The sequence below is a fragment of the Cricetulus griseus genome, chromosome X (genome assembly GCF_003668045.3).
Source record: "Cricetulus griseus strain 17A/GY chromosome X, alternate assembly CriGri-PICRH-1.0, whole genome shotgun sequence".
NCBI classification, from domain to species: domain Eukaryota; kingdom Metazoa; phylum Chordata; class Mammalia; order Rodentia; family Cricetidae; genus Cricetulus; species Cricetulus griseus.
The window spans coordinates 38,840,801-38,856,241 of NC_048604.1; the positions used below are offsets into that span (position 1 = coordinate 38,840,801).

Genomic DNA, 15,441 nt, shown 5'->3' on the forward strand with positions numbered 1-15,441 from the left:
ATCATTGCAGGGAAGTCAGCAGGGACCTGAAGCTGAAATCAACTCCTTCTCCCCTAACTTGCTTTTGCCAGGGTACTTTATCACAGCAACTGAAATGAAACTAAGACACCGAGGCAGAAGGACCACCGTGCATTCTGAGTCATCCTGGGCTACAGAGTAAGATCCTGTTTCAGAAAAACAAATAGAAAAGAATCCGTGAGTAACTAAAGTCTTACCCTTGGTGTCACCCTTCAGGATACTAAACAGGAAATTGACATATATCAGCAACTCTGATTCTTTTTGTTTGGGTTTAGTGGGTTTGTTGTTAATTGAGACCAGGTCTTACTAAGGTCCCAGCTGGCTTGAATTCCTGCCTTGGCCTCTTATGCTCTGGAATTGCAGACTATAGGCCGTTAGCATGTGGCACCACTCACTCCTAGACATCCCTGTCATTGTTAATTAGGAGATGTGAAGATGTACTGTATAATAATTTCAAATAAATGTGCTTAAATTCATTAAAAAACAGAATCTGATTTTTAAAAGCAGAGATATCCAAGAAAGACATTTTATTTTAGTTATCCTAAAAGTTACATGTTCCTGCCTCCTTGGGTACTTTGTGAAAAACTCTAATAAAAGAAATAATTTTTAAAGGAAAATTTTCATCAAATCATGCTCAATGAGAAATTCACAACGTTTATTTACACACACACACACACACATACATGTACATCTGACAACATTAATAAAACACAAAAAGAATTGCAAATGTACTAAAAGCTACAAATTAATGACTAGTATTAAAATTTCATAATGTTTGAATGGCTATGTGTCTTACATTAATTTATGTATATTTATGTTTTGTGGTAGTTTTGATGGACTATGTTATACATCTAAAAAGGAAACCAGTAGTTTTATAATTTAAAACCTATTATATACATCTTTATACTATTCACCCTCATTTGGTTTCAAGGAAAAAAATGCAAAGGACCACCACATTTCCTAAATACCAAAAGCTGTTCCCAAATTATTATGGCTATATATCATTTTCTCTCTTCTACACTCCTGTGATACTTTTGGATACCTGAAGGCAATTATTTAAGTCTATTTTAATTATGAGTGTAATTATAATTAAAATTGTGTGTGTGTGTGTGTGTGTGTGTGTGTGTGTGTGTGTGTGTGTGTGTATACACAAACATAGGTTTGTTGGTAAGTGTGTTTGTAGGTACACATAGAGGCCCAAAGTTGAAGTTGTATGCCTTCATAGATTGTTTGAAAGTTTGTTTATTGAGGACAGGTCTCTCACTGAACTCAAAGGTCTCCTTTAGTTCTTCTGTCATTGCCTCAAAAGTGTTAGTATTACAGGCACGTGCCCATTTTGCTTTTATGTGGGTTCCAGGGATCCAAATTCCAGTTTCATGTTTGCATAACAAACACTCAATTCACTGAACCATATCCCCAGTTCCAAGTCTTTTTTAAAAAATTCTGTAGCTTCTGACAGGGAAACGACAAGAAAATATTCAAGCAGAAAGCTAATCAATGAAACATCATGAATCAAATGAAATATTCACTACCAAAATGTTATGTATCTAATTGACTTGTTGAATCCAGTAACTCCAAGTTGCTTTTCTGATACATAAAATAAAATGTCAGTGGCCAGGAAAGATGGCTCAATAGGAAAGGGTGCTTCGTGAAAAGCCCAATAACCTGAGTTCAGTTCCTGGAATTCACAACGTGGATGAAGGGAACCAACTGCTGAAAGTTGTTCTTTGACTTGTGAACATCCAGTCACACACACACACACACACACACACACACACACACACACACTCAAATACACACACACACACACACACACACACACACACACATACATAAATGGATAAATATGTGTAAAATCAAACTTCAGTGACTGGGTATGTAGTATAGTGAAAGAGTGTGTGTTAGCATCCATATGGGACTGTGTTTGTTACCTAGTAACCTCCCCCAAATTAAACTTCACATATGCAAAAATAATGCATTTCTTAATCCATCCATTCACTTACCTGGTAAGCCAGGCTCACCCTTCTCTCCTTTTGATCCCAGGAACTCTGGATCTATTGGTCCAGGAGGTCCTGGAAGGCCAGGTTCTCCTTTACTACCCTTTTCTCCTGCAGGGCCAGGAAGACCTGGCTGACCTTGCATGCCATCATCACCTAAAATCAACAAAGCACACCAAATTTGTCTATCCATAATTAATGCATGTAAAATATAACTTGGCTCTTAACTACATAGCCCTATAAGCACTCAAAACATTGATGTACTTTGATGTCTATCAATGAACAACTTGAGCGCATACATATTTAAAAAGTCAGGTAATAATCTCTCTGCTTTCTGGAATTCTTAGATGATGATTAAAGGCTCACTCTGGGTTAAGTATTCACAATGTTTCAGGTATACAGATTAAGTATGTCATCAAACTGAAAACAAGACTCTTTAACTGACATATCACAAAGAAAAAAACACTAGGCACTGCTGGTTTTAAAATAGGAAAATCAAAACCTATATTGACAGAACATAATGTTTAATTTTCTTGTCACACATAACTCTCAGTAAATTCAAATTCTTACCTTTAAGACCAGGAGCACCACTCCTGCCAGGAATTCCCAAAGGTCCAGGTGGGCCCGGAGGTCCCATCATACCTATTTCTCCTTTGGCACCTTTAGAAAATAACAGTAACTTTTGTCTATTTTTGAACTTTGGAAAGCCTCTCTCTGTGTGTATCTCTCTGGCTCTATCTTTCTCTGCCTCTATATCTATCTCTCTTTCTCTCTCCCTCCCTCTTGCTCTCCCTCTCCTGTCTTATCAATGAGTACATATTTACTTTTATTTTACGTGTTACAGGTGTTTTGGATAAATGTATGTCTGTGCACCATGTACATGCAGTACCCGCATAGGCCAGAAGAGGGCACTGAATCCCCTGGGACTGGAGTTAACAGACAATTGTGAGCTACCATGTGGGTGCTGGGAATCTGGAGCCAGTGCTTTTAACCACTGAGCAATCTCTCAAGAACCTTATTTTTTTTTTTTTGTCTCATGAAATTATTTCTTTGTGAAGCTATTTGCAATGGGAGGATGCTACAACGATGAGAAGAGGCATTATGAATGATTAGATGTCACATGAGCTAAAAATCACCCAAGAGTCCGAAAAGTGCCATTATAGAATTGGATTCTTCTACTCCAAACATTCTTGTTGGAGTCATATGAATTACATAAAATAATCCAGTAAAGCCACCCCTTGATTTCTGACACACAGACTCTTAAGAAAAACGTTTGGAAAGTTGCTTTAAACAATCACATTTCAATTCATTTATTATATAGTAACATATAACTGGTACTGTCACACAGAATAAAAGGTGGTAATTAATGTAATTAGTAGGGCTCAGGTGTGGGCATAGCATGTATTTGCGATTTAGATGACTAGGTCTTTTAGAAACCTATAAGAAATGATATTCTGGTAAGGGCTAGGCTGCCCATAGTAAGGCATGGTGATGTAAATGGTAGGAGGGTTGTTAATTTGCCTATTTTTTAATGTCTTGTTCATCATTTAGGCACACGAAGAGTATTGCTTTGAAGATTGTGTGAGCACAAATATGCAGGAAAGCTAAGTAAGGTTAGTTAATACCTAGAGTGACTATTATTAAGCCTAATTGACTTGATGTGGAGAATACTATGATTTTTTTTTTTAAATGTCGTTTTGAGTTAGGGCACAGATTGCTGTAAATAGGGTGGTGACTGAGCCTTGGCATAGCATAGTGCAAACAGCAAACTGAGTTTCCAACATTCCTACACTCTTCCTTAATAGATAATGTCAATTTGTGAAATGCCATATGAAAATGTCAGTCATATTAATATTAGTTTCATCGATCCCTAATCAGAAAAATTATTAAACATTACCTGGGAATCCAGGGACACCTGCTTTTCCTGGGAGACCAGGTGATCCTGGGGGACCTGTAAGACCAGGGGCTCCAGGGGGCCCTGGACTACCTCTTTCTCCTGGGGGTCCTGGAACATCAAACCCAGGAGGTCCTGGATCTCCCTTCTCTCCTGGTATTCCATGTAAGCCTAGTTAACAAAGTAAGTTTATTGAAGCAGTTTCTAAGTGATGAATTTAGTTATTTTTCTTGTAAAGAAGTGATAAGATCCGTATATGATAAACCTAAGAGAGCACATTAGAGAGACTTCTGGCACTGTGCATGTAAAAATGACTAAAAAAATCAAGCTTCCACATTTTAAATCATATTTCTTTAAGGTTTTTTTCAAATTACTTACGGTAAAACAAGATTTTGAAGAAATTCCTAGTTCATTGTTGACTAACATTTTAGTAAAGCACAAAATACCAAAACAATGAAATAAGAGCACCGTTTTCTGGTTATAGTATTCAATAATTAGGAATACAGCATTAAAGTGTTGTAGAATTTTTTGAACACATATTCTTCAATGTTTATCTCATTGTAGATTGTTAACATCTTACAATTTGTCACTGACCCACTGACCACAGTTGGATTTTCACTGTTCCATTAATTGCTAACTATTTAGAGGGGTCAACATAATAGGCATCAATTATTAGTACATATTATGTTGACCCCTCTAAATAATTATCAAATAAGTCAGTTTAGTTTGGTTTGATCTTGGCTTTGTTTTAATAATATGATAATATCAGTTCTTCTTATTTTATATTACATTTTCTATTGCAAAATGAAACAAGTATATTATATAAGCTTCTGGCAGTTTTAGTCAGACACTTTAACCCAGGCTCCAGCAGCATTATGGTAGTATTCTTGCTCATCACTTTACTATTTAAGAATCAAGATAATTTAAAGTGGGTGAAGTTAATATCCTGCTGTGGTGATGATGATAAAATTTATCTTAAAATGAATATATGTTCCATGCATAATAAAAATGTGACTTGAAAATTTACATATTGAGAATGCTTGAATAATTTTTCATGCTAACTTTTCTTAACTGCTGAATGCTATTAGTTTAGACATTAAAGTCTATGGTAAGGGAAAAATTTACAGGCAAATACATAAAGTAAATTAAAATGTATTAACTTGCACTGTTTTGATCCTATGCAGTCTTCATGATCAATATATGTATACATGCTGCTGGCAGGGGGAAGAGAAAGTGATACAGAAATAGAATATTAGATGATTTAATAAATAAAACAATTGCAAGGTATTAGCTCTAGTCAAAAAAGAGTATGGATTAAAATTTTGTATTTTATTATGATGTTCTATTTTCATACAGCTGTGATGTATGAATTTAAAATGCTTCTATGCAGTCATGCATTTTTCCAAGAAACAATAAAATACAACAGAAGTGATAAATTCATTTTATCTTTCTTTGTGAAATAGCAGGTGAAGTCTGTAATGGCCAAAACTAAAAATACTTTTTTTCTTCAAGATCCCACTGCTATTCGAGTTGGGCAGAGTGTTTTTTCCATGAATGATGAAGCAACTATTTATAGCAACTCAGTTCAAAGCATGACTCCAAGTTGTTTTTTTTTTATGTTTCAATCAGTAACAACATGTCAGGGGCCATAAAAGGGTACAATGAGCCTTCAAATTGAGTTTTAAAATAGTACATGAATAAAAATAGTCTTTATGAGCATTTTATATTGTTAACCACTGTTTTGAGATTTTCAACGACAGACAATATATCCAGTGCCATTTAAGGTCAGAAAATAAGTCTCTGTGTTCAAAAGAATTACATGTACATCTGAATTGTGCTCAACTTTGTGATATGTTCATGTGAATTAAAAACAGTTAAAGGTTCATATCTATGTTCATTTTATGAACTGTTTTACAATATTTTGAAATACCAAAATGCAGGCCCTTACTATACTGGAGCAAACAGAAAATATGAATTCATTCAGAATCCACAATTTGTATAGACTTTCCTACAAATATAGAAGAGCCATACAATTATTTATCTATGGAGGCAAAACCACCAGGCTACATGTTCACAAAACCTTTCTGAGTATCCATTTTTTTTTAAAAGCTTAGTGTTGTCAGTTATAAAATCATTCTTAATCTAGGAAGAAAAGGGATGGAGGAGGGGATCAAATAAAAGGAAACAAAAGGCCTATTATGTATTTTTACAGAACATTCTTGTGAACTCTCATTATGATTTTTATATTTTAACAATGTGAAGAAGTTCTACATGCAAGTCATATATTACAGCAGTATAGCTATTCTGGCCTGAAATAATCAGCACCAACAGTTTGAGGTCTATGTTTCTAAAACTGTATTGTTCAATGATTATATGGTAATGGTAACTGTGTGATTATCAAATTGTGCTATTAGAAACAGATGGATTTTAAGTGAACAGAGAGGGGAAACATCAAGCATTAAATTAGCTCTTATGCTGTGATCTATAATTCACACTTTATAAATTTATATGCATACATAGAATACTTCTTAAATCACTTTGCTGGAAGACATTCATATACACTGCAAGTCCTATAAGAGGCACATTTACTGTGATCTTACCAGGTTGGCCTATTGGTCCTGGAGTCCCTGGTGGTCCTGGTGGTCCCTGAATACCAATCCCTGGCACCCCAGGAGGCCCTATTGGGCCAGGTTGTCCATTTGATCCAACATCACCTTATTAAAAAAAACACAGTTTACATGTTGAAAACAACATGCCCCCTTTTTCTTTATTCTTCTCTCATACATTACATCCTATCAACAGTTCCCCCTCATTCCCTCCTCCTGGGGTCCCCCATCTCCCCTCTCCTCCAGATCCACAGCTATTCTGTTTTCATTCGGAAAATAGCAAGCCTTCCAATGCTATCAACTAAACATGGCATAAAAATATGCAATAAGACTAGTTTATCCAGGAAAGGTAAAAATAAGTACCCAAAGCAGAAATCCCATTAATAGTTAGACTCTTACTTAACACAATGCAAATTCAACACCTGTCTTAACATCTCAAAACGCACAAAAGGTTCTAACCTACACCTTCTTACTATGTGTAATTCTTAATGGGTAACTGTGTAAGAAAATGCAATTTTTATCACTTAAACTTTAAGCAGCTAAATGTCAACATCTTCCTTTTTATTAACTCAAGTTTATACAGCTGAAAATGTACTTAAGCTTCTCCATCTTGCCTAAAATATTTTGACATTAGAAAGTTTACTCTCTGCATTTCCTATCATTCACACTTTTTCAAAATTTTATATATATATATATTATATATATATATAATATATATAAAAATTCAATATATATTGAAATTTTCTTAGATACCATTGAGGAAGAGGGGCTGAAATGATTCTAAGAGCCAGAAGTCAGGAATCACTAGAGAAAAATCAATGTATTCTGTACATGACAGGAAAGCTGCACTTAGGGACTCCACAGTACTTTTACCTGCACAAGATCAAACTAGTGGACATTCCTGAATAGAGTGGGGAGGGGCTCATGTGCCATCATCCTTAGTTCAGGAGCTACTGACAGTTGACTGCTTCTGGGGAAGGGAAAGTCAGTTTCCTTTAAGGATGTGGCCCTGGGATGTTTGTTGTTCATGTTCTAGTGGGATCATGAGTACACGGGCAGCACAAGCTGGACCCAATGAGGTATTTCTTTTTTAAAAGAGGACACGAAGTTGGGATGTATGAAGTGATGAAGAATCGATTTTAAAGGAGTTACAGGCCAGAGTGGGAAACCTACATAGTATGTATTACTTTCTAAAGAATTAATAAAAACATTATATTTCTAAAAAAAACTGATCTTGAAAATACGAACAAAGGAGTCAAGACCATGATGGGGAAACCCACAGAATCAGCTCACCCAAGCTAGTGAGAGATCACTGACTCAAGTCTGACAAATGGGGAAGCTGGGTAAGACCAAACTAGACTCCCTTAATATAGGTGACAATGGCACGACTGGGACAACATATGAGGCCACTGGCAGTGGGTTCAAGATCTAATACTAAGACACAACTGACTTAGTGAAGCCCATTCTATATGGAGAGATACCTTGCCCAGCCTAGACACCGGTCCTGCTTCAACGAGATGATGGGACAGACTTAATAGACTTCTTAGGGGAATCCTTACCCTCTCTGTGGAGCAGATTGGAGGGGGGAGTGAAGGGAGAGGAAGGAGAGGAGAGGAGGGAGGGGGAATTGGGATTGGAATGTAAAAAATAAATAAAAAGTTTTAAAAACCTGCTCTTTCATCGCATCCTTGGATGAGTTTTGACAAATGTATTCAACAATATAACTGCTACTACAATCCAGATTTACAACTGTTTTATCAGTCCTCAAAAGGACCTGTTATCAGTTCTTGATCCTTTTGCACATGTCAATTTTCTTGCAACTACTGCTCTACTTTATTTCTAACAAGTTTTCCATTTCCAGAATGTTGTAAATACAATCATGCAGTCTGTAGCCTCTTGAGTATGTTTTCATTCACTTAATATGATGCATTTGAGATTCATTGATGCTTGTTGTGTATACAGATATCCAATCGTTTTAGCATTGTTTGTTGTAAAGATTTATTTTACTATTGAAATTGACTTTGTAAATGTTTGAAAGATACATGTTGGGATGAGATTTATGTCAGCGGTAGTATGTTTAGCATGCATGAGGTCCTGGACTTGATTCCTAACACCACAAATCAAATATTTCATTGTGTAAATACATTATATTGTGTTAATCTTTGTTGCTTGATGGACACTTGGGCTGTTTCCAAATCTTGATTATGAATAAAGCTCCTGTGAACATAGACTTACAGGTTTTTATGCACAGCTTCATATAGTTTTCTTTAGTAAACACATAGATGCGGGATTGCAGTTTAAGAGTGTAAGACCACGCTTTCTTTTTCTAACACACTAGGACAAAATTTTCAAAATGAAAAAGAAGCTTGTTTTCGCTTTCTATGCTGGAGATTGAACTGTTTTTGCATTCTAACTAGCTATGTGAAAAACTCATAGTTATGCTATACACTTGGCAGTGTTTTTCTTGTTCTCGAAAAGAAAGCCAATTCTTATAGTCATGTATCTATCTCACTGTGGTTTGAACCTACATTTTGCAAATGTCTCTATTGAAGATTCCTACATGCACTTGCTTATCATTTGGCTGTCTTTTGGGGGTGAAATATACATATCTGCTTAAATAGTTGCCAATGCTTTCCAACTCTACTTTTAAATGTTGTAGTTGTTTTCTAACTGTTGAGTTTTATGGATTTTTATATATTCTTCTTACAAATACCCCACTAGATACCGGACAGGAAAACATTTTATTTTAATGAAATCAAATTATTATTTTCTATGATTTTTAGCATCTTATCTAACAGTTTTTGTCTGTTATGATCAGAAAGATTTTTATCCTATCCTTTCACTTAAAAGAAAGCTACATTTGACTGATAGACTGTGCTTCCATTGTCCATGAGCTGAGAAGGTTTTTTCATAACATATGATGTTTAATATTGATTATCAACTTGACAAGATCTAGATCCAATCCTCTACACTAGATTAGATTAGGACAAAAGATCCATCCTAAATGGGCTGTGGTCCCTGACTCTGAAAAAGAGAAAGTGAGTCAAGCACTTTCATCTCATTGCTTCCCAACTGTAGATGTGATGAGAACAGCTGCCTTAAGCTGTTGCTGTCATGAAATCCCTTAATAATGGGCTGTACCCTAGAACTGTGAACCAAAATAAATCCTTCCTTCTTTGTTTCTTTTGTCAGTTATTTTTTCACATCAATGAGAGAAACAAAGACTACATAGGCTTAACCAACCAAAAAGAGAAGTTGCAACAAAATTTTGTGGTCCACTAAATCTAAAATATGCTACTGTTTGACTTTTTACAGAAAAAGTTAGGGTGCTTGTATCCTAGAAGTTATTTTGAGATAAAAGTAGAAATGGGGATTTCATTTGCTTGTTTCATACACATATACATAATGTTTTTTTGTTCTATTTGTTAGAAGGTTTCTTTTTTGTTTGTTTGGTTTTTGTTTATTGAGACAGGGTTTCTCTGTGTAACAGACTTGGCTGTCCTGGAACTCACTTTGCAGACCAGGCTGGCCTTGAACTCACAGAGATCTGCCTGCCTCTTCCCCCCAAGTTCTAGGATTAAAGGCTTGCACAACTACCACCTGGCTGATTTTTTTCTTTTTTCTAATAAATCTTTAGCATACAAACTTCATTTTGAGCCACTAGATATGTTTTACTTTTATTTTCACTCAATTAGACATGTTTGTCAATTTTCCTAATGATTTCTCCTTTACTTCATGGTTTACTTAAGTACACTGGCTATTTTCTAAATATGTTATGATTTTCCCAAGCATTCATATCTTCCTGGTATAATTTCTTTATTTAATTTTTTCTGGCATTGATGTCTTAATAAATTTATTTTTAATTTTCTAAGGTTTGTTTAATGGCCAAGATTATGCCATCTCTTGTTTAATGTTTGTGCATAGAAAACAATGGTTTCCTGTTCTTACTGGGTGAAATGGGCTACAAATGTCAATGTTGACAAATTCCTGACACTGTCCTGCTAGAATTCTAGGCATCCTATTTTGTATCTGTCCATATAATGCTAAGTCTAAGTACTGTACAAATTACTTTGATGAAGTTGGAAAGTCAAGAAAACCTAATGATGGAGACTATAGCATTATAATTTTCTATCTGTAATTTTTTATTTGCTTTATTTAAAAGAGGTGTTGCAATTCTATAAATTTATAATATTCTAAAATATTGTTTTCTTATATTTCAAACTTACTTTTCATAATTATAATATTTATAATTCTAAGCCCTCTTTAGATATATTATGCATTATGTGTTCATTTGGTGAAATCATTTACTTATATCAATTTTGAAAGAGTTCATTTTTTTCCTAACTGACTAATGAGGATAATTCTGTGAAATACTAAGTTTATGTAGGCACATATGCCTATTTAAATTGTTTATTTCATCTTGATTTAATTTTGGTTTGTGGTACCTATCCAGAAAAATGTGCATTTCTTTTAGATTTTCTAATTTTGTGGAGTACAGGGTTTAGAAGTATGACCTAATGATTCTCTGGATTACTGGATGTCAACATGTAGAATAATGCAAATAGATCCATATCTATTGACATGTACAAAACTCAAGACCAAGTGGATCAAAGACATCAACATAAATCCAGTTACACTGAACCTGATAGAAGAGAAAGTGGGAAATAGCCTTTGACGAACTGGCACAGTAGACCATTTTTGAAATATTAGCAAAGACACTTAGAGCAACAAATAATAAATGGAACCTCTTGAAACTGAGAAGCTTCTGTAAGGCAAGGGACACAGTAAATAAGACAAAACAGCAGCCTACAGAATGTTAAAATATCTTAATGAAAAATCTCCAAAATATATAAATTACAAGAAACTAGACATCAAAATACCAAATAATCCAATTTAAAATGGAGTACAGATATAAACAGAGAATTCTCAATAGAAGAATCTCAAATGGCCAAAAGACATTTAAGGAGTTCGTTAACATTCTTACTCATGAGGTAAATTCAACTCAAAACAACTTTGAGATACCATCTTATACCTGCAAGAATGGCCAAGATAAAAAACACTGATGAAAGCTTATGTTGGAGAGGAAGTGGAGTTAGGGGAACACTCCTCCACTGCTGGTGGGAGTGCAAACTTGTATAGCTACTTTGGAAATCAGTATAGTGGTTTCTCAGAAAACTGGGAATCAATCTACCTGAAGATCCAGCAATACCACTCTTGGGCATATGCCCAAAGGATGCTCAATCATACCACAAGGATACTTGCTCAACTATGCTCATAGTAGCATTATTCATTATAGCCAGAATCTGGAAACAACAACAATAAAATACCACAACAGCAACAAACCTAGATGCCCCTCAACCAAAGAATAGATAAAGAAAATGTGGTACATTTATATAATGGAGTATTACTCAGCAGCAATAAAACAGTAACATCTTGAAATTTGCAGTCAAATGGATGGAACTAGAAAAAAAAATCCTCCTGAGTGAATTATCCTAGACTTAGAAAGACAAACATGGTATGTACTCACTCATAAATGGATATTAGATGCAAAGCAAAGGATAACCAGGCTACAATCCACAGCCCCAGAGAAGCTAGGTAACAAGGAGGACCCTAAGAGGTTCACCCATGGATCTCCCTAGGAAGGGGAAATAGGTAAGATCTCCTGGGCAAATTAGGGGTAGGGGGAGAAGAAGGGAGGGGATAGTGGATGAGAACATGAGGGAAGGAGATGGTCTGGTTGGGAGGGAGATGGAGTAGGAGAGCAATGAAAGAGGCATCTTGATAGAGGGAGCCATTATGGGATTAGGGAGAAACCTGGTGCTAGGGAAATTCCCAGGAATCCACAAGGATGACCCTAGCTAAGACTCCTAGCAATAGTGGAGAGGGTGCCTGAATGGGCCTTATCCTGTAATCAGATTAGTGACTACCCTGACTATTATCACAGAACCCTCATCCAGTAACTGATGGAGGCAGATGCAAAGATCCACAACCAAGCACTGAGCCAAGCTCCTGGAGTTCAGTCAGAGAGGGAGGAGTGATTATATAAACAAGGAGGTCAAGCTCATGATGGGAAAACCCACAGAGACAGCTGAACCCAGGTAGTGTGAGCTCATGGACTCTGGACTGACAGCTTGGGGACTGTGTGGAACTAAAATAGGCCCTCTGAATGTGGGCGACAGTTGTGTGATTTGGTCTGTTTGTGAGACCCCTGGCATTTGGACCAGGATTTATCCCTGGTGCATGAACTGGCTTTTTGTAACCCATTCCCTATGGTGTGATATCTTGCTTAGCCTTGAAATAGGAGGGAGGGAATTGGTCCTACCTCAACTTGATATGACAGGCTTAGTTAACTCCCCATGGTAGTACCCTCTCTGAGGAGTAGATGGGGGTGATGGGAGAGATGGGGAGCACAGTGGAGAGTATGAAGGGGGAAATGTGGTTGGTAAGTAAAATGAATAAAAAATTTAAAATAAAAAGAACTAATCAAACTCAGGCTTGAGATCAATAAAACAAACAAAATATGAAATGATGGTTAATTCACTCCCAGGAAGAGACACATACATGTGTACTATGCTGAAAAGAAAGGCAAGTACATGTTATAGTTAAACAAATTTAACAAAACTAAATTTTACATTATGAGAGCTCAGATATTAATCTATAGGTACAGTGACATAAATAATGTGGTACTAGTGAAAGACGAGTGAAATAGATGAATGAAACAGGATTGACAGCAAAGACAAAGATCCATCTTTATACAGCATTTGATTTGATAGAAATTCCCGCATAATCCCCTATTGGGTTTCTATTTTAAATAAAATGACATAAACTCAAATTATTTGAGATCAATGACAGTTATAGGAAGGAATGTATTGACAGTGCTGGGCAGATAAATATTTCTTACATAAGGCACAAAATTATAATAATAAAAAACATAAATTAAAAATAAAAATAAATAAAACAATAAAATTAAAACTTTTCATCCAAGGACACTGGAAATACTAATACAAAACCAACACACAAATAAAATACTCCTGATTTTATAAAAGAAAAAGGACAAGATTCTGGATATAATAGGAATGCATTCACAACATAAAACACAACACAGCCCATCAATTCAAACTGGTAAGTGTTTAAATATCTAAATAATATTCCACAAGAGCAGATAAAAAGCTGAACATCCTTAGTCATCAGAGAAATAGAAATTAAAATTGTAATTGATGATACTACCTCAAAACAAAGCAAGTAAAACTTTAATTATGGAGAGGATAGAGATTAATGTTTTATTGGTGTGAATTTTAAAATGGCACATCCATGTTGCAGAAAGATCTAATAGTTTCTAATAAGTGAGCACGCACAGCAATAGCTGTAATCTTAGCTACATGGTTAAGCAAAATGAAAGCATACATTCAACAAATGACTTGGAAAACTTTTCTAATAGATTCTCTTATGATAGTCAGCAACTTTATACAGCCCAGGTGTCCTCACAATGTAATATTATTTCTTAGTCATGTCTTAGAATTTCTTAGTAATAAGAACTAGTGATGAGGACCCCAGTCTGACAGTTGGGGAACCAGCATAGGACCGAACCAGGCCCTCTAATCGTGGATGTCAGTTAGGAGACCCGGAGCCTCTGGCAGTGAAACCAGTTTTTATTCCTCATGCACCAATGTACTTTGGGAGCCCATTCCCCATGGAGGGATACTCTCTCAGCCTGGATACATGGGGAAGGCCTAGGCCCTGATACAAATGATGTGACAGACTTTGATGATTCCCTCTGGAAGGCCTCACACTCCCTGAGGAGTGGGTGGGGGGTGGCATGGGGGCTTGGTGGGGGGAACGGGAGGACAGGAGGGAGAGGGAACTGGGATTGGTATGTAAAATAAGATTGATTTTAACGTAAATAAAATTTTATTTAAAAAAAGAACTAGTGATGGGCACAGTGGATTGTTTTTTTTTAAAAAAAAACATGCTCAGTGAAAGATGTATACAAGAATGTACATATTGTATGATTCTGCATATAAGGATTCCAGAACAGAGAGAATAACAATATATTTAAAAGCATCCATAACAATATTGGTGTGCATGTTGGAGACATGCAAAATGGAATAAGGGACAGTTTCCCCCTCCCCCTTCTCTCTCTCTCTCTCTCTCTCTCTCTCTCTCTCTCTGTGTGTGTGTGTGTGTGTGTGTGTGTGTGTGTGTGTGTGTATACTAGGACTTGGAACATGGAGGGAAAATCCACTACCAATTAGCTGCATCTCAAGACCTGGGAAGTTTATATGATACTGGGTTGTATCTGTCAATCTGAAAATACATCTGTGGATTTTATATAGCAATAAAATACATAGACACCTTTGAAATTGTAATTATTGTATACTTGCTGAGAATTTAGGGAGAATGCACCACTATTGCAACTTGTTTTGACATATATATATATATATATATATATATATATATATATATATGGTAAGATGGACAGATATACGAGAAAATACGTATACTACAACATAAGTGATGGGCATATATGGCAGTCATTGTGCTGTCTTTTCTACTTGTATTATACATGGAATTTCCAGTTCTGGGATTGAGAATTGAATCTGGGGCCTTTCACATACTAGGCAAGTTTTCTACTGTAAAGCTCTATCTCTAGCTCATATATTCGCAGTATTTTATTTAAAAATACTTTGGAAGGAGACAAAATGTTACATGCAGGGCCCAAGCAATGGACATGCAGTCAAGTCATTTGATGTATTTGAAAATTTTACCATGACATATTTTAAAGAAAAAAATATACTGATAAACCTACTCACTTCTAGCAGGCTAGAAAAGTCCAGGAGATTTTTTTTTGTTTCTTGTTTAGTTTTGTTTTAGCATAGTCAGGAAGTGATGGGGGAAAACAAGTGCATTCATTCATTTTGGTAGGAAT

The 15,441-nt window shown here is 35.7% G+C and overlaps 1 protein-coding gene across 5 annotated transcripts in view; it reads right to left on the reverse strand.

Moving 5' to 3' along the window:
* LOC100772575 (collagen alpha-5(IV) chain) overlaps positions 1 to 15,441 on the reverse strand; it is a 181,613-nt gene that overhangs the window by 38,370 nt on the left and 127,802 nt on the right. For all 5 annotated transcript variants that reach the window (XM_027433656.2, XM_027433657.2, XM_027433655.2 and 2 more), the window contains exons 30-33: positions 6,510 to 6,623; positions 3,913 to 4,080; positions 2,586 to 2,675; positions 2,022 to 2,171 (exon numbers count right to left, since the gene is read on the reverse strand). In XM_027433656.2, the coding sequence (XP_027289457.1) occupies positions 2,022 to 2,171; positions 2,586 to 2,675; positions 3,913 to 4,080; positions 6,510 to 6,623 (522 nt within the window). The remainder of the gene's footprint in view (positions 1 to 2,021; positions 2,172 to 2,585; positions 2,676 to 3,912; positions 4,081 to 6,509; positions 6,624 to 15,441) is intronic.